The sequence below is a fragment of the Lissotriton vulgaris genome, chromosome 6, assembly GCF_964263255.1.
Source record: "Lissotriton vulgaris chromosome 6, aLisVul1.2, whole genome shotgun sequence".
Classification (NCBI taxonomy): domain Eukaryota; kingdom Metazoa; phylum Chordata; class Amphibia; order Caudata; family Salamandridae; genus Lissotriton; species Lissotriton vulgaris.
Window position 1 is genome coordinate 687,651,078 of NC_141694.1, and position 20,432 is coordinate 687,671,509.

The following is a 20,432-nucleotide window of genomic DNA, read 5'->3' on the forward strand; positions in this document are numbered from 1 at the left end:
CTCTCTCTCCTTCTTTCATCTCTATGTCTGATCCATTCTCTCTCTCCTTCTTTCATCTCTATGTTTGATCCATTCTCTCTCTCATTCTCTCTTCTCTATGTCTGATCCCTTCTCTCTCTCCTTCTTTCATCTCTATGTCTGATCCATTCTCTCTCTCCTTCTCTCTTCTCTATGTTTGATCCATTCTCTCTCTTCTCCTTCTCTGATCCACTCTCTCTCTCTTATTCTCTCTTCTCCTTCTCTGATCCATTCTCTCTCTCATTTTCTCTTCTCCATCTCTGATCCATAATCTCTTTCTGCTTCTCTCTTCTCTGATCCCTTCTCCCTCTCTCTGCTTCTCTCTTCGCCCTCTCTGATCCAATCTCTCTCTCTGCTTCTCTCTTCTCCGTCTCTCTCTATTCTCCCTCTCTGATGCATCATCTCTCTCTCCTTCTCTCTTCTCCCTCTTTGATTCATTCTCCCTCTCCTTCTCTCTCATTATCTCTTGGATCCCTTCTCCCTCTCGTCTTTTCTGATCCCTTCTCCCTCTTATTTTCTCTTCTTCCTCTCTGATACATTTTCCATCTCTCTCAATCGCTCTTCCCCCTTCCTGATCCAGTCTTCATCTCTTCTCTCCCTCTCTGATCCATTCTCTCTCTCTCTCTCTCTCTCTCTCTCTCTCTCTCTCTCTCTCTCTCTCTCTGATTCTCTCTACTCCCTCGCTGGTTCATTCTCTCTCTCCTTCTCTCTTCTCCATCTCTGATCCATTCTCTCTCTGGTTCTCTCTTCTCCCTCTCTGATGCATCATCTCTCTCTCCTTCTCTCTTGTCCATTCTTTCTCTCTCATTCTCTCTCTTATTCCTCTGTGATCCCTTCTCTCTCGCTCCTTCTCTGATCCCTCATCCCTCTAATTTTCTCTTCTCTCTCTCCTCTCTTCTCCCTCTCTGACCCATTCTCTCTCTCGTCTCTTCTCCCTCTCTGGTCCATTCTCTCTCTCTCTGTCTCTCTTCTCCCTCTCTGATCCATTCTCTCGCTCCTCCTCCTTCTCTCTTCTTTAAATTGCTCCCTGACATGACTATGCATTTATTTTATGATGCACTGCCTCTCCAATGATAACCTATAAACAGGCACCTTGTGCTCAGTAATAAAGGTGGGGATGTGGGGGGGGGGGGGCGTTTTAAAAATGTCTGAGGGAGTATTGTGCTATAGAATCGGTACACGCCATACAGTGCAGACTGCAAGCGTTATTTACACCTGATCAGTTTTTAGACACTTTCACAGCATTATTAGTATATATTTGTCAATTTGGGCGTGAGTTAAAACTGGATGGTTATGTTTGGGACCATGCTTATAGTAAGGATACTGCTGTGAGGTTTGGTTGAATTTAACACGAGGCAGATTTACTCTGGCATTCTGTTAAGAAGTAAAAGTAGGACAAGGAACTTAACCATCATAACTGGCACAATGAGTCCATAGTATGTGTGGAATCTCATATATATATTGATATTATCAACTTTTATACACAACTATCTGTTGGCAGATGACTAAAGTAATGAAATGTTTTGTTTGTCTTTCTGTTCATGGGTTTCAATATAAGTTTGTGTGACTTTTGAATGATATGTCGTTTTAATTCTCGATATGTATCATTTTCCAATTTTGTTGTAATATTTGCCTGCACAACATGTGCACACTGGTCTATAATTTTCCTGATTAGTAAATGGGAGGGATGCCTTGGTTTCAGCGCCAAAGAACCGCTGTAATTAAAGTTCTAGGTTTGGGAAAGCCGCGATCACAACGCCTTGAACCCCCTCAGATATCGCCCAATATTTTCCGAAGAAACGGTCGTGGAAGGCCCCTCCCTCGCGCTGGTGCTACTTGGGGGGTGCGTGGTCAGGCGTCGTCGATGCTATAAGACGCCCCCCTCCCATTCCCCCCCACCCTCCCCCCCCCCCCCCCGGTCAAAGTGCAACTTTCCTGTGAGCAAGTGTATCCCCCCCACCGCAATTCATAGAAGCTTGCAACGCTGACTGCTTCGTCTTCTGCGGCGGCGACGTCACGACGCCGGGGTAGTAGTCCTCCGCCTCCTGCGGCCAATAGGCGGCTCGCAGCCCTGGGACTGCTTCCAATGGGGAGCATGGCTGCTGGTTTGAAGGGGCGGGGCCGAGAGCGCGCGGGGTGGGCGCGAGCCAGAGCCCTAAGTTGTACTAAACTCAAGCCTTCAGCTATGGAGAAGTTATTAGCCGTCCCCAGCCTGGAATTAGGCGCGCTCCATTAGTGCCCAGCTCCATGGCACCTGCTGCAGAGGTCCTGCAGCCTGCGCACCGGAGGGGAGCAGGGACAGAGGGGAGCCCTCGGCAGCAGCGGGCGGAGACTGGCAGGGGCTGGCACTGAGACCGGGGCTCTGCACCCGAGGGCTGCGTGCCGGGACTTCAGACAGAGGTAGGTTGGAGCCTCACCAACAGGCTCCCAGACCTGTAACACCGCATGGCATCTGTTTACATATCTGGTGGCTGGTACCAGCCCTCCCTTGACTCTTGTTGTATGCACCCCTGCTCCCCCCGATATCCGGTAACTTTCCAGTATGGTAAAACCTGACATTAAGAGCTTTGGACGCTTTGTATGGATGTATGGGTTTTAATGTATTTTGCAATTTGGACTTCAATAATAAAAAAAGAGATGTTTACACTAATCCCTTTAAGTTAATAACTATAAATAATGTCCAGTAGGCTAAGTTGATTTGGTAATAAGTTCACCCGCTCTAAAGCCCATCGAGGCATTTGGATGTTAAGCGAGTCATCAAATTTAATTGAAGGTGGCATTCCACGGGGTACTTCGAGCTGCTCCTCCCGTGAGACCCTTTATTCATCCAACCAGACCCCTGCAGGCTGAAGCAGCTGCGCAGGTTACTTTGCTAAGATTGCAAGAACACATTTACCAATGGAGAACTATTCTACCTTGTCGTTCATTTTAATTTTCCAATGTAGGTATTCATTTGTATTTACTGGTCGTGCTGGGTGTGCCACTTCTTGCGACCAAGGCCACTCCAGCGCAATTTAAAGTCTTTCAAAAAATATTAAGCGAACGGTATACCTCTATTATGCATTTGTATATAACCTCACAGTTTATGAAATACACTTTTTGAAACTGTTATGAACCAAGACGATGTTGAATTTTCCATTGCTATTTTTTTTAACATGGAAAACTTGCAGAATGGAACGTGTACCTGGAAATGAAAACACAATGTCTAGCTGCAAAAAATCTCAAGTATTAATTTAGAAGTCAGGTTTGCATGGCAATTAACCCTGGTCCTTACGGTTTTAGTGTTGTACCTTGCACTTTAGACAGCCTCTTCTTCCTCCATCTCTGGGAAGTGGTGCACGTGCAGTGTGTTGACAGCGCTTTCATTGTTAACTCTTTTCTTCACAGAGAAAGGAAGCCACCCGTTGTACTGGCACGATGAACAGTTCGACACTACACTCCCTGCCAGTCAAGAGCGAGTGGCAGTGGGAAAAATAAACAGGATTATGTCTCTTATTCGCACGAACTGGGCTTGCATTTTGCAGCTAAAGGAAAGGACCGCAGCTGGACACTCGAGGGCTCTGATGGTATTCAGACTAGCACATGGATTGTAATTCGCATTCTAATCACCTTTTATTCTATCTAGTGTGTAAGAAATCGTGATTGTTCTCGCAATTTTAATACTACAAAACAAAAAGAAAGAGCACTTTCAAAATAGTTTTACAATTTTGCGAAATGAAGCCGAGTTGAATCTCTCTCCCCCGCCGCACACTTCGGATGGTTCTGTGGATTTTGCCACCCGAGAAGGAAGGGGTCAAAATACACCATGAAAGAGAAGTCCAAAAATGCAGCCCGGACTCGGCGGGAAAAAGAAAACAGCGAATTTTACGAACTGGCTAAATTACTCCCACTGCCCTCTGCGATCACCTCCCAGCTGGACAAGGCGTCCATCATCCGCCTGACGACCAGCTACCTGAAGATGCGAGTGGTCTTTCCCGAAGGTAGGTCTTTTTGAAACCGCGAACTACTTGCATGACAGCAGTACAGCCCTGGCACAGTTTTAATTAGTTGTATCTTTTTTTTTTAACCAACAAGTTCTAATCTTTTTCTCTTTTCCATTACTTTGTTTTAAATTTTTGAACAATGTATACATGAAACCGAGTGCATTTCGACGCGGTTGGCAGTTAAGACTTGGAATCCGAGTTTCCTGGCAGTGTGTACAAGCCTTGATAGAGGGTGCCCACTTGCTCGCGCATTCATTTCATTTCCGAGCTGTTTCTCTGGCCCGCCGCCTTCCAGTTCGCAGAAGCTTTCCCCCCTCAGCGTGTTTGGCTGTAAGCTCCGCCAGTAATGCCTTTGTCAACAAGTGAAGTGCGGAGCCAAAGCATGGCGAAAACAAACAGTACTTTCTGCTTTTGTTGGCCGGAGTGCCCACATTGTGGGCATGCTACCAGCCAGCCACTTCTAGCGACCAGCTTTTGGAAATGATTGTTATCAGCGCAAATGTTTATGTAGCTGTGCGCCGAGTGCCCTAAACATTATCGCTGTGTTATCAAAGTTGCCTTTGAGTCCCCGCAGACAAGTAAAAGCCAGGAATTCAGCAGTGCATTTCAGTACACCAGGAAGTGCCTACCAGCCGTGGTGGCTGGAAACGGATGAGCGTAGGGGCAGCGAAACCACTGAACATAGAGGGAGGGGCTGGTAGGAAATGTAACGATTGAACGGATCCTGTTCACGACTGAGACACCCCGGGGATAAATACAAGGGCGTGCTTCTATCTAAGCCACGACAGTTCCTCCAAAATACAGACACTCCATTTAATGCTCTGGTGTTTAGTGTCAAATCGTAATACAAAGCTGTCCACAGAGGTCTAACGAATAGCTGGATATCCCGTTTATTTAAGTGTGAAATGGCCTACATGTGCTGATGGTTCGCTTACCACACACGGGTTTAGTAGCACTGAAACCCTTGTTGTAAGGATGATGCGAGACTTCACTCGTGTTACTGTAGTCCAAACGTTAAAGCAAAACACTCATGGGTAAATCACATTATATGTTGACTGAGGGGAGGAAGGTTAGATTGTGACTTGATTTTTTTCCATATTCGAGTAAATTATTATTTCAGATTTAGTTGAAATGAAATGAACATCTATCTATCTATCTATCTATCTATCTATCTATCTATCTATCTATCTATCTATCTATCTATCTATCTATCTATCTATCTATCTATCTATCTATCTATCTATCTATCTATCTATCTATCTACATAGGACTCTCTTTGCCTAACCAAGCGTCAGTATTCAGTTCTTTCTGACACCTAAATTAATATCAGGTGTCCTCTTGCTGACATGCATCATTTATAAATGTACACCTGTCTGTGAATGCCCCTCACTGTGGGTTACTCCTCTTCCCCTGTTCTATGGACCCTGGGGCTTTGTCCTTTCAACTCTGCTCCAAAGTCATTGTGGTTTAGTGAGCATGATGTAGATCACTCAAATATGGTAGGTATGGTAAGTGTGACTGTGTCTGTTCTCTAACAGTTCTCTGTACCCACGTGTATTCGCTACAACATTATTTGAGCAGTCCCTGCACCCGTGACACCAAACCATTTACCATATGGGCCAGGATGCCTTCACCCCAACCGATCTGTACATTAGGAGCTCATTCTTAATGTTCCTTTCTCTCACTCCTTCTGTCACAAATGAAGGCAGGGGTGCAGCAACACAGTCTCACAAGAGCACAACTCTGGCCACCATCCACCACACTGACATTATCCTGAGATAGGCCCCATGACACACACAGACACTACTTCCGAAAGGAACAGACTTCCTGCCACAAATGTGTCTCTGCGAGTGGAAAGCGCAATAATAATGTAATGTAATGACACGAACCATTTATCAATGGAACGATCTGATCTATGTATCCTATCCATTGATCTAATTTACTTATCTATCCATGCCCTATAATTGTTATTTCCTAAACAGCAGCGGTTGTAATGCCCTTAGTTTACAGGAATTACATGATACTCATGAATTTTTTCATATAGCTCATGGATATGAAAAACAATGACAGCAATCCCTAGAAGTACAGATTTCTTTGGACAAAACGTATATGTATAATTAATGACTTAAAAAATGCAAATCGTCATAAGGCCCCCACCTTCTATCAATTTATGTATTTGTTTTATTATATTGTATGCTTTCAAATAGAATATGACAATACTCTGAAACTCTCAGTAAACGTTTTCCTGTTTATTAAAACATACCTTTTCATACCACACTAAGTACAACTAATATATGTCATTGAAAAAGACGACTGTGTGAATAGCTCAATCAATCTCAATACATTCCAGAATTAATCAATTCTAAATCCTAAAATAATTTTAGAAATAGCAAACAATAAATAATGGGTAATATTTCAGTTTTTTAAGAACACATTGTTCAGAGCTACCTTTCAATCTGTACCTAATCACACGCGTAAATAGTTTAGATTGGCACAAAGTTTTGTGTTTGCTTTTTTACACTTATGTGAGATTCATTTAAAAAAAATTGTCAGCTGTTGTATGTATATGAACATATATTTGTACATTTAAATTCGCACGTAAATATTTACCTTTACATATATAGACAAGTATGCCCTTTATATAGATCTGATGAATTCTAAATTTCAAGCACGTACAACCAAGAACAAGAAGACAAAGTCAAAAATTATGCGATTAAAGTGAGATGGCCTAGAATAATAAAAGATTGGCATTTTGTATCCCACAAACATCAGTTGTTTCAAAACACTTTACACGGGAGACATGCCTGTGAACTACGTTCCATAATTCCCAGAAATTACTTCATTGCCGTAATTTACAGATTTTAGACAATCCGAAATACGACGTTTTGTAATCACTACTTTGAATAACTGTTTAGGCGCATACTTTCTACTCTGAAAACCATTTAATATTAAATACGTGTCAGATTGTAGGCTTGACTGACAGATCACGCTAGTTTCGGCCTAGTGTTTGCTCTTGTGTCACTAGAACACCCAAATGAGATTCTGGGGTCTTTGAATATGGATGCCTGACAGGATTACCCCTGTATACTTGTAGGGACACGGAGGTACTGAGGCCGTAGTGAGTGGGCGAACAAAAGACAAGCCGGGTTGCACGCCCAGTGCCGGCCGCACATGGCGGCGGTGGTTGGGCGCGCCTGAAGAAGCCCCCCCCCCGCATGTTTCTCTTGTTCCAGGGCCTGCTGTCCTCGGCGGGGTCAGCGCTCCTCAGGTGCTGCTCACGGAGCCCCCCACGGCTCCCAGCGTGTTATTAGCTGCGCCTGTCAGGAGGCTGCTCTCAGCGGGCCCCCTCTGCGTGCCGCCCGCCTGCTCGCCTCAATTACAGCGGCCTGGCGAGCGGGGGCGGCATATGGCGCCTGGCGGAGGCTGCTCAGAGCCGGGAGTGGCATGGACCCCCGCGGTGACCGCGGGAGGTGGGCGAGCTAGGTGCAGCGGAGGAGGAGGGTTGGTACATAGTAGGCCAAGCCCTGGTGGAGAGGCCTGGGCACACGTGGACAGAGGCTCCGTGCTGCGAAGGGGTGGCTGGGGCCTGGTCGGTGCCCACGGGCAAGGGTGGCTGGGGCCTGATCGGTGCCCCCTGTACCCGCTGGGGCAGGGAGATGGGGCCTGTTCTGGGCCAGGGCCTGCTCGGTTCCCGCCTGAGAGGGAGAGGGGACACTGTGGCCGATCAGGACTGGACTTGCACCCGCACTGGTACCCGCCATAGACTGCATTGCACATAGTGCTTAATTTTAGCTGGTTGTTTCCGGTGCTCCTGCTGTCTGGCTAATTTTGAGAGGAGCGCACCATCGGTTAATTATTAAATCAATATACATAACAATTGTCTAATATCTGTCGCCCAAGCTATTCTTATAGCTTTGGGGTCCTAAAAAGTCCAATTGTCACACTTTTAGGAGTGTGATGGTTAATAGTTGTGTTGTTGCTGTTATTGGCAGCGCTGGCATGGGCAATATGTGGTGCAAGCGGCAGCGGCCTTCTGATGAGAGCCCTGGCACTTATTTTATTTTTTTTAACAAATTAAGCACTGGTGTGGTGACACTGAGCAACAGAGACGGGTCCGTCTGCTGGGCACACATACACACTTCACAGGGAGGTAAAATGTGCATTTACCGACAGCAAACTGCTTAAAGTTCCGACAAATCTCGCAAGACTCAAGAAAAACACTCAAAATGGCGAATGAAAGGCGACCTCTTGTAGAGATGGATCTTTTATCTTTCTCCACCGCTGTGGTGCCCTGGGCAGAAATATTAAAATAGACGTAATAGTAAAAATACCACAGATATTAAAATACATACATCATGATAAATCGTATGCTCTGTTGGGTATTGCACCCTGTATACAGTGACAGCGTAACGGAGAAATAAAAATAAAACCAGACATATCTGACACACCTGTCGTCTCCAGATTGCTCTACACCAAACCTCCATTTCTGGCCCCCAAACGGAACTACATTTTCTATTTTTAAATAACAGAGCAGCGGCAAGTGCATTCCACAACCGTTCACCCGAACCCCCACCTGCCCATAAGAATCTGGTCATGCACTGTCCACCTAATTTGCTAGAATTAGGAAAAAAAAGAAGTGCAAATGAAGAAAAATAAACGGGTTCACATAATTAGTGCACAGATTCACTTGCAAAAAATTAAACAGCTAGTCAAAGCAAGGGGGGGGGAGGGGTGCGGGGGGAATGCTTTATGCGTGTGACACATTACCATTCTGGCGTTTTATAGAATGATGAACCTTTTTGGAATATATCTTAAGGCTTTCGAAGTCACCTCTGGGTTCTGTGCCTAGATCAAGCGTCACCCAGTGTCTGACGCTAACAAACACACCGCAGAGATGCCCATGTAATAAAGGTTTAGGGATACACTCGTTTTTTTTGCAGTGTAGTGCGAACTCTACCCGAAGGTGCTGGAGCGCTTTTACGCGAGCACCGTTTACATTACACAAGCAAACAATCATTTTTTAGGCCGGGGGAGATCTAGTAATTTGCCCAGAATGACAGGATGTTGAACCGACGCCGAGACTCGAACCTTACGCCGTACCCTCTCCCCTTCTCTCCATATATTACACTAAAATATTAGTAACACTAGGAGCAGTCTTATATAAAAAGTAACATGTTAATGAAAAAAATAGAAATGTCAGCATTAAAAGTAATTACCATATAGAACAAGGTGTAAAGATATACGAGTTTCTGTTGCTATCACACCTGGTTAAGAACAGAAACAATCATCATTATTACTAATATTACTACCAGTGCTACAAACACAACAGTGTTTGCGTATGTATATTTAAATTAATTCGCCTTGCTGCACTTTGCATCGAGGCCGTGACCTTCAATTTAATTTCCTTCAATTTAATTTCAAAATGAATTCAATAAAAAACACTAATGTCGTACTCTGCAAATGTATTTTAAATGCACTTATGTTAACGCTTAAAAAACTGAGGGACACAAAAGCGAGCTACATAGAAGGACAATGAGCGTCACTTTCACACCTGCACGGTGTGTGGGGCACTTCGGTGATGATACAAGCATTATTACCACAGCATTAATACCCCTGGTCAGTTAATACCACCAGTGAGCGCTCGCACTGGTGTCTTGTTCCGAACAGACGTCAACTTCTCGGCGGCCGCGGACAGTATTTCAATAATTGTGGCACAGTGTGGAGTTTTGTGAAGGTTTTAGACACCGTGCTGAGAGCACACACCCGGGAGACAATGTTTAGTGTCAGGGTCTTGCTTCGTTGCATCACATACATAGACGCCAGCGTGCAGCTCCGCGATGAACCTATAGAGAAACGTAAACAAAAGAGACACATTTTACACGGACAGATAGATACCTCTGCCAGCGGCGCCGACTAGTTACAGTAATAACCACTGCACACCCGTCCTCTCACCAAGAGTGCAGACGGTCAAACACTAGCGCAGCAGAGTGGGGTTCGTTCAGAAATTGGGGTATCTATCTACCTTGTGGCTGGCAAAGCGCTGGCGTAAAACCAGATCGTTGGGTGTCCTCTCCAGGTGTATAACAATGCAGTGTAATATTAAACAGTGTAATAAGGGCAGAGCCATAACAGTATATCGAGGAGGCTAAATATCTGTGCAGTAAAACACCTAGAATAAAGTAATGTTATTATATAAGTGCAGTAACACACCTAGTATTATTAAAACCCTGTAGTAACAGACCTATTATATAAATAATGTTAATACATCTGTGCAGTAACACACCCAGTATATAAATAGTGTTATTATATATCTATGCAGTAACAGACCTAGTATTATTAAAACCCTGCAGTAACAGACCTATTATATAAATAATGTTAATACATCTGTGCAGTAACACACCCAGTATATAAATAGTGTTATTATATATCTATGCAGTAACAGACCTAGTATTATTAAAACCCTGCAGTAACACACTTAGTATATAAATAGTGTTATTATTTATGTGCAGTAACACAACTAGAATATAAATAGTCTTATTATATCTGCGGAGTAACATACAACTTATAAAATAGTATTATTATATCGTTTCAATACCACACCTAGTATTAAACAGTGTTATTAAATATGTGCAGTAGCACACCTAGTACATAAATAGTGGTATATCTGTGCAGTAACACACCTAGAACATAAATAGTGTTATTATATCTGTGCAGTAACACACCTAGTATAAAATAGTATTATTATATCCCTGCATTAACACACCTAGTATAAAACAGTGTTATTAAATATGTGCAGTAGCACATCTTGTACATAAATAGTGGTATATCTGTGCATTACCTCACCTAGTACATAAATAAACTTATATCTGTGCCGCTGCTTATCATAGTAACACACCTAGTAAATAGTTATTATACCAGTGCTGCTGCTTATCGCAGTAGCACACCTAGTATATAAATTGTATTATTATATCTGTGCCGCTTCTTATCGTAGCAACTCACCTAGTGTATAACTAGTGTTATTTAATCTATGCCACTGTTCATCACAGTAACACACCTAGTATGTAAATAGTGTTATTATATCGGTGCTGCTTCTTATCGCATTAGCACATCTAGTATAAAAATAGTGTTATCATATCTATGATTCTTCTTATTGCAGTGGCACATCTGGTATGTACATATTTATAACTGTGCCGCTCCTCATCACAGTAACACAAATAGTTTATATAAACTGTGATAACATCTGTGTGGCTTCTTATCGCATGTATATAAATAGTGTTATTATGCCTGTGCCACTTCTCATCAAAGTAACACACCTAGTACATAAATAGTGTTATTATATGTCTGCCATGTTTGGCACAGTAACACACATAGCTTCTCTCTCACTCTCTCTCTATATGTATATATAAATATATATGTATATATATATGTGTGTGTGTGCATAGTTTTTAATATGTATGTATAATATGTAGCTAAATATATATAATATGCAGTATATATATATATATATATATATATATATATATATATATATATATATATATATATATATATATATATATATATATATATATATATATATATATATATATATATATATATTTAGTATGGTATTATATCTGTGCCGCTTCTTATTAAAGTAAAACACCTATTATTAAATCAGTGTTATAACTACACCACTGTTCATCACAGTAACAAACCTCGTATTAAACCTGTGTTATTATAACAGTGAAGCTGCTCACTACCGTTAAACACCTCGCATTACACGTATGATTATAACAGTGCTGTTGCTACCACTGCGTGAATTATTTTACATATCCCTACGGAGTGTTCTGAACTAGCCCATCTGTTAGGAAGGAGAATTGCGTGGCATTGAAAAAGAATGCTTTGATCAAAAATATGTTTTGTCGAACAATGCTCTCCAGATTAATAACTATTTTGGTTTTATTTATCGGGCGGCACATTTTTATAATTTTCCTACTCTGAATGATTTAATTTAGTATTTTTTTCGACAAGGAAATGGTCTAAACGTACAATTCCCTGGCCTGTGCCTGATTTAATACTGTTTTTCTTTGGCTTGGGCAGCGCCGGGACTTGGGTTTCAATGTTTGTTTTCGAACAGGAGTTTTTCTCATCTGTGGGCCTCCGAGGTACAAACCCCTTTCCACGCCGCTTTGCTCTGTTTAATCCCATTTCACCCGAGCCTCTAAATTTTGATGTGCAGAACTAACTTGCTGCTATAACCGTCGCAAAAAGCAGATTTATGGAACGAAAACCCCGCACAGATCCACCGTGTTTCCCTTAGAAATGCAACCCCGCTACCTCAGTTGTGCAGCTCCTAAATGCCGCCGAGTCCTTTGAACATGTAACTCGAAATCTGCTTTGTACCAAGGCGCTAGGCCGCACACGAGCTGTAGCCCTTTCATGGGGGGGGGGGGGGGCGGGGGGATTTTCCCGCGTACAACTTGAATATATTGTACACATTTTGCACGTGCCCAAAATTAGTAAAGCTATTTTGCACCATTTTATAACCTTTTTTTAAGATCGCCCCTACTCTGTTGAAGCGCTGTAAGTAACAGCGTTACCATGATGTGATGCGATTGCACTCACTTCACAGACCTTGGAGAACTCAGTAGGCCGCGCCAGAATTCGAACAGACGAGCTGCAGACAACAGCACAAGTCTGTTGCGAGCGTTTAACTAGCGCCATGGTAGCCTGCGACAAAGAGAACAGAAGTAAATATTTCGAACTTTCCTTAGACCGAGTAAAATAGTTTTCTTCCATCTAAAAAATGTGATCTTAGCCAAATGATTTTGTCCCACTCTTAATTCATTGTTTACATAAGCGATTTGCCCTTTACCCGACATCGCAAAAACGAAAGAAGTGCAATATATATATATATATTTAGAAGTTGCACCGTTGCCAGTGTTTCCTTAACATGTTTTTGAAAAGTTTTAAACAATTTTCTCTCTTCCTCATTATGCAAAAAGTGACCTGCGGATTAGCTCTCTATCACTAATGCAAAACATGAAGTTATACAGGTGGACGGCTGTTTGCCAACTCGCATGATACAGGTCTTGTTTCTGGTTTCAAAATGAAAGTGTAGCTGGGGGACACTAAAGCAGTGCGTGGCATCCATTGATGCGGTAGGAGCACGTGGGCGTAGCATTGACGCCCTTCCAGTCCATGTCTCAGAGGTACCTTACCCCACCCCCCTTAGAAGCTTTGAAGTTGTGACGTATGCGACCAACACACCCGCACACACATAAACAATGAGTGCTTCCTTTGCTATGTACTTGACAACACACATCTTTGTTATTGGCGAAATGTGTTTATTTACCTGGAAGAGGACGAACATGATCATTATGCGTGACACAACGGTACACAGTGCAACACTAGAGCGCTAACCAAAGCCCCCCGTCTTTGGGTATACCACCCACTTGGTGTCTGGTATTATATGTCATGACTATAATATTGCACAGTGTAAATATAGGTTAGCATAACAGGTGAATGTGATAGTGAACAGTATTAGCAGTATTAGGTAAACGACGTGGGGGAAAACGAATAAAAACGTACTTACCATCAATGTCACGATGTAGCCGCAAGGGATGCTTTAGAAATAATATAATCGTGGTTCAGTTTTATTGACCACGAAATAGAGTCTTGCAACTCGTCTAGATATTGTCAGGAGCGTTATAAGTTGGGTTCAACGTGTGATGAGCAGATTTCTGCAGATTCACCACAATGTTTCAATTGTCAGTAAAGTTATGCTACCCAACATAGCTGAACGAGGGGGTACGGGGTTAGTGCTTCAGGAGTGGCTTCTGTTTCTGAGCGCACCCCCCTGACACCCCCCTCCCACCTGTGTGCCCACTGACCCTTACCTTGATAACTGGTCTGTGATCCAGGCAGGATGTGACCTCCCTCCCTCCTTCCTTCGCCCCCCTGCGCTTCCGTTGTAGCACTTAAGAGCTGAGACTGAATTAAAGCATGTCTGACCTCTGTTAATGATTTCAAACTCCTGGAATGTCGGGAGGTGACCTTTCCTTTCCCAAGGTACCTGCAGTCCTCCCAGGTGATGGGGACGGGCAGCGCGCGCTCTTGTACCTTGCAATGGCCACCTTAACGCAAGCGTATACATGTACCGCCTAGAAATTACTTTCAGGGAGAAGCGCTTTCAATCCCTGGCCAGGGCCGGCCTTAGGCATGTGCAAGCTGTGCACCTGCACAGGGCCACCAAACCCCAGGGGCCACCACATCAATATATATCCTTAATATAATAATCCTCTGAGGATGGATACATATTTGTGTGGTGGCCCCTGGCAGGGATTTGGTGGCCTCTGGCTCTATTCCACTTCCAAACAACCTGACCCCCCTCTTCACTGGCCTCTGCGCTCCGCCCCGCCCAGACCCCCTCTTCCGGGGCCCCTTACCTATGATTCCTGCCCAGGGCCACCATGAACCTAGAGCCGCCCCTGCCCTGGCTGGCGTCCTTCGAATGCGCTGAATCACTTCACGCAACAAGGCAGTATAAAAATAGAAATGTACACATGGTAGCCACAAATCAGCAACGTTTGTTCAGTCTGCTTGGAACGGACTAAGTGCAAATACATGAGTTTAAAATGGTATTTGTATAGCGCTTCGTACTCCATTGTGAGGTGCTGACGGGCAATATTGCCAGCTGGCGCGCTACACTTTGAGGGAGTGCTTGATTGGAAGGGGATTGCACTTGCGATGAGGCCTATGTGGGAAGTGTTTGGTTTGATGCCTGAGTGACCACGGTGGTGCTTTCGTCTTGTCATGGGTCACGAGGTTAACAGCATGGAGGAGGAAGAGGAGCGAGAGACAGAGCGTGCACAGTTTAATGAGTACCCCTGGAGGCGCCATGTGGCGTTTTCGGTGACTATCAAGCCTTCAACTCAAACCTTTTACTGAGTTCTGCCACCAACAAGCCCAGTCCCCAAATATTAAAGGGTCTACATTATACTCAATGCTCAAGGCCTGCTGTCATCATCTTCTCAGATACTAATTTATAAGGCAATGGGAAGTAAAGGTGTTACATAGCGCTTCTACGCCATATAGCGAGAGCATGGTTTGTTTCTAAAGGAGAATATATGACTTCAGTATTACTTTCTCAGTAAGGCTGATAAATGCCTGAACTGGTAAAAGGTTTGAGGTGTTTTGCCTCCTTTGGTTCACGTGGCCCTGGCACCGAGTTCAATTTACAGACAGAAAGTCACGCCAGAAAAGGCACCTGTGCCTAAAAACTCAAAGTGAAGCCTGGGCGAAAAATTACATTTGTGACACTAAAAAGATGGATTTACATTATAAAGGCACAACAAGCCGTCGTCGATCTATCTGGAGGCAGTAAAAACACATGGAAGCTTATACAATTATAGGCTTGTCCTTAGAATAAAACCTTAATTATTGTCATTATTTGGTTTGTAATCTGCAAATTGTTATTTAAACAAAAGAAAGAAAAAGCACACTAGAATGTCTAATATTTACGATAAATTAGGTCACGGTTGCTGCTAAGTTAATTGCATGTTTCAGAAACAGTAATTTCCCTTCCTCGGATGTTAATTTGCTGTGGCTGGCTTCATTATTAAATTTATTAGGAATGATTCAGCAATTGCTATTTTTTGTTGGATGTAATTTAGTCTTGACACTCAGTTGCTAATGGCCAGGGCCACTGGAATTATGCGGCGGAGGAGGACCAAACTATCCAGCAGGTTTGAGTAAATTATGCAGCAAGAAAAGGCAAATTATGTGGCATTATTCAGCACATTTTGTGAAAGTATTACTTCATTATTTTGTCATTGTTAAACTTGTTAACACTTTCTGGGCATTAGTGGGACCTCTTTAATACCAGTTTGTCACCCAAGTATAGCAATAAGCTACAGAGAGATGACCAGTCAACCTTTGCAAAGGGCCTTCCACTGCGCGGCAAAATGTTGCTGCATTTTTAGTATTTTTGCTGCATTTTTCTATCTTCCATTTGTCTGCCAGTTTCTCTTCCATCTGCCTTACACTTTTCTTTACTTACTCCTCTCGTTTCTCCTTTTTAGATAAAACTGCACAATTTTTAGGCTTTGCATACGGACAGCTTTTGTATAATAGATATAGGAAGTGGACCTTGAGTCAGCCCCTTGGGGGACGGCTTATTTGTTTGTCTCAGTTCGATGCTTCTGTCTCGATAACTTTGCTCCCTATTCTTGTTTTTGCCACACCCTGATAATTTATATTGCTACCTAACACTCCCCTTGCTGCCCTGGCATTGTCGATATTTTTAAAACTGGTTTTGCAAGAGTCCAGCAACTGCTCACTGCTACTGTGAGGCTCTCTTTTCCGCTCGTTTGTTGCTTCCATAAATCTCCCATTTGCGATACCTGCTTTATTGTTTTTTAAAATTATTTTTGCAAGAGTTCGGCAGCTGCACGCTACTATAGGACCACTTTTTCCTGACTGTTTACTTGGCATCTAATTTACTCAGGGCACAAGTCCCAAAAAAAGAAGTGGGGGGAGGCTGTCATCGGAAGTGACATCACAACAGGAAGGGACGTCACGAAGGTGGCTTGCACCATTGGGCTCATTGCCTCCCCTCGCTCACCCCTTAGATGCGATTGCATCTGAGAAGCCAGCGCGTGAGCAGCGTTGTTAATGAGCTCCGATCTCCTCCCAGAGAGGCCATGGAGTGAAGTCCAGCTGTTTGGCAGGGGGGAGGCGTCTACCCGGTAAAATAAGTGAGGGGACGCCGTCCACCGACGTGGTACCCCGACTCGAGCCCTGAATTTACTGTTCTGACTTGGGCATCAGCCATCATCTTGGAGAGGTAAATAAAAAATAAATTAAGCAAAATAAATAAAAATAAAAAATAATAATACAAGTTGGTTGCTCTGCTGTGTACTCCTGTGCACATCTTGAATGGTTGTTTTGAAAGTATAAAAAAATATTCAGCAATGGCTGCCAGTGTGTGCTTATGCATGTCGACACGCAAGCAGCCATGTTGCAATGGTTTGTTAATTCTCATGAGAAAAAATTAAACGTCCTGATTGTATGCGCATGCAGGTGGCCATGTTTGAATGTTTTTAGCATAAACTATAATAAACCAAATAAGCACTGGCTATGCCAATAGCTTTGTATCTGCAGTTCAAAGAAAGGACTTGTTCTTTTGGCTAACAGCCCCGGTCGGCAGTAGGAGTGCCTGCAGGGCAGTGACGTGGGGGGGGGGGGGAGGGGCAGGTTGGGGGTAGTAATGTATGGATTACGGAGTTTAACAGGTAAGTAAACATATAAATAAATAAAACAAATTTTGTTGTGTGCACTGCATCGCATTTGGTGATGCAGTGCACGCAACGAAATTCGTTTTATTTATTTATATGTTTACTTACCTGTTAAACTCCGTAATCCATACATTAGTAAAACCCACCCTGCCCCTCCCCCTCCCCACGTCACTGCCCTGCAGGAACTCCTACTGCCGACTGCGGCTGTTGGCTAATGCTTGTACTAAACTTCCAGTGCCTGGCCCTGTTACATCTTCCCATCCCCCAACTAATTTCTTTGTGTTTGACATTCACTCTGCATGCGGCTGGCTTAAGGTGTTGGAATGTTTCCTGTCTAATGATATATTAGGGTGTGCACTCTTGCCATACTGCTTCTCAGGTACATATAGACACCAACCCACCTTTTTAGGTCAAGGCCAGAGGCAGCGCGCATGTTATGTTATGTTATGTTACATTTTCTTGTATAGCGCGGCGGCTGCCCCAGCGAAGGGGCGTCCCGGCGCTGGACTAGACAGGAGAAGGCACAACATATAAATAGGCTAACAGGTCAACTTAGCAGAACAGGTGGGTTTTCAGTGCCTTTCTAAAGGCCAGAAGATCATTTATACTTCGGATCCACAGAGGTAGTGCGTTCCATAATTTGGCAGCCATGTATTGAAAGGAACGTCCTCCAGTGCGGGCGAGTCTGACACGAGGAATCGTGACCCGATTTTTTCCTTCTGATCTAAGGGCTCTATTTGGAGTGTACTGAGTTATCAAATGGCATAGCATGGGGGGAGAAGATTTTTTCAGAATCTTAAAGGCCAAACACAGGGCCTTGAAGCTAATTCTCTTTTCCACCGGTAACCAGTGCAGTTTCACCAGGGTCTTGGTTACAGACTCGAACCGGGGAAGTCCTGTTAGGGCCTCTTTGAGGCATGCTGTAATCCCTGTGGGAAGTTTGAAGACACCCGCCACATGCCCATCACTTTTTGTTGGTTGCTTGGTCTGCCTTTATAAATTCCATCATTTTCAGTTGTGGATAGAGTATATTTGTCCTGCCTTGAGGCTGTTTAGTTCCCGCCCTGACGACTGCCCCTGCTACATGGATCCTTTCGATATAGTACAACTTCAGGGTCCGGTTCGAGGGCGATGCAGGTAGACTGAGGGTGCCAAGCATCAAGGGCGGTGTGCCGAATACGCTCCCACCCCCCTCCTGAGACCCATGGTGATTTATTTTAATACCTACAAAGTGAAGAAACCGCAAAGTTGAAGCCTCCTAAACCAGGAGTTATTAGGAAGACATTTATTCTTCCTAATTTTTTGCACTTTTTTCACCTTTTTCACTTTCACGTCCCTAGGTAAGGGTGGGCCTTAGCGTGTCCATACTGCCAAGGTATAGAACACTTATAGTCCTGAAGAATTGCCGGGTAAAATCACACAGTGTCTTTGGCAAGAAACATGTCGACTAATATATAGGAATCTACCATTCAATTAGAAGTGGACTGCTTCCATACACATAAAAATTTTAATACTGTCTTCAGTGATCATAGAATAAATATTTACCTTCCGATACACTACTGACTATTTTAATACCCTCACCACTCACTAATTGACTTTCACACAACACGTCCTGAACTCACCATCCCGCTCCGCAGTAGATCTGGCGTTGCAGCACACCAAAGGGACACTCGGTCTCTTTGGTGGAGCCCGATGATGAAGCATGTCATCACTAGGTGGTGAGTGAGGGCTTTCTTTAACATCCCAGTGAGGTTGTTCCTGTATCTTAAGTTTGTTGCTCCCTACTGTGGTCAAGCCTACCCCTTAAGACACTCTTTTTTTGTTTATTGATCCTTTCGATATAGGCCATATGTTTTGGTACCGCACTACTTTTTCTTTTGCCTTGGCTTGTTTTGTAATTTTCTGTTGATCATGTTTCACTTTGCTCCCACTCCCGTTGTCCGTGTTCCCTTTGTTCCCGCCCCCTCCCATTGTCAGTACTCCCTTTGCTCCTGCCATCCTCCCATTGTCCGTGTTGTCATTCTTCACGCCCCCCTTCTGCCGTACTCTCTGTTGCCTTTCTTCCCTCTCCCTCCCGTTGCAAGTATTTCCTTTCAGTAGCGGCTCCTGGAGGGAGTGCTGCAGGGCGGTGAGGTGGGGTGGGGGAGGGACAGGGTGGGGTATAGTAAACTCTGGCTTAAGCCGACTGGAGTAATGTAAATAAATAAATTATTAAAACAAATTTCATTGCGTGCACTGAAATGCCAAATGGCGATGCTGCACGTGCCATGAAATTCGTTTTATTTATTTATTTATTTACATTACTCCGGTCGGCCGTGAGCTGGAGTTTACTATCCCCCACCGTGCCCCTCCCTCGCCCTGGCCCACCGCAGCACTCCCTCCAGGAGCCGCTACTGTTCCCTTTGCTCCCACCCCTATTGTCTGTGTTGGCTTTTTCCCCGCCCCCTCCAGTTGTCTGTATTGCCTTTGCTACGGCCTCGTAGTCCATGTTGTCTTTCTTCCCATCCCCCTCCCACCATAATTTATGTTGCCTTTTTCCCGCCCCTCCCTTTGTCCGTATTCCCTTTACTCCCGCCCTGTTGTCCGTGTTATCTTTTTTTCCCGCCCGCTCGTATTCACCGTATTCGCTTTGCACCCGCCCCCTTCTCTGTGTTGTCTTACCCCCCCTCCCACCTGACTTTCTGTTGCCTTTCTTCCTGTCCCTTACCATGCTCATCCATGACCCGCACAGCCGAACTGCCTGGGGAAGAGGTGCAGCATCTGCACCGGACAGGTGAGGGAGGTTTGCTTCTATTCTATTTGTCCCTATTGCTCATTTTATTTAAATGTGTGAATTGATTTGCCTAGCCAAGCCGCAGCCAGGAGGAGAGTGGTGATTCCTGCAGTACTGCCAGTGGTTGCTCCTGACATGGGCAGAAGAGCACACAATCGTGTGGCGGTTCGTCGATGCACACTTTAATATCCAATCTGACGCTTCCTTTATTCCTTCAGGGTGAACAGACCATCAGCCTGTACAGTCTGTTGTGTTCATGGATTTGTATTTCTCTTGTGTAATGGCACATACGACTGACTTTATGACCAAGGCACTTTAGAGACTTTTGCACTTTCCAAAGTTCTCGGTGAGCGTGCTTTCCCTTTGTAGCCATCTATC

At 44.0% G+C, this 20,432-nt stretch overlaps 1 protein-coding gene across 1 annotated transcript in view; it reads left to right on the forward strand.

Annotated features, from left to right (window-relative positions):
- The first annotated feature begins 2,199 nt into the window (after window positions 1-2,199).
- SIM1 (SIM bHLH transcription factor 1) overlaps window positions 2,200-20,432 on the forward strand; it is a 231,227-nt gene continuing 212,994 nt past the window's right edge. The window contains exons 1-2 of the mRNA XM_086926669.1: window positions 2,200-2,418; window positions 3,406-3,998. Coding sequence (XP_086782795.1) covers window positions 3,824-3,998 — 175 coding nt within the window. The 5' untranslated portion in view covers window positions 2,200-2,418; window positions 3,406-3,823. The remainder of the gene's footprint in view (window positions 2,419-3,405; window positions 3,999-20,432) is intronic.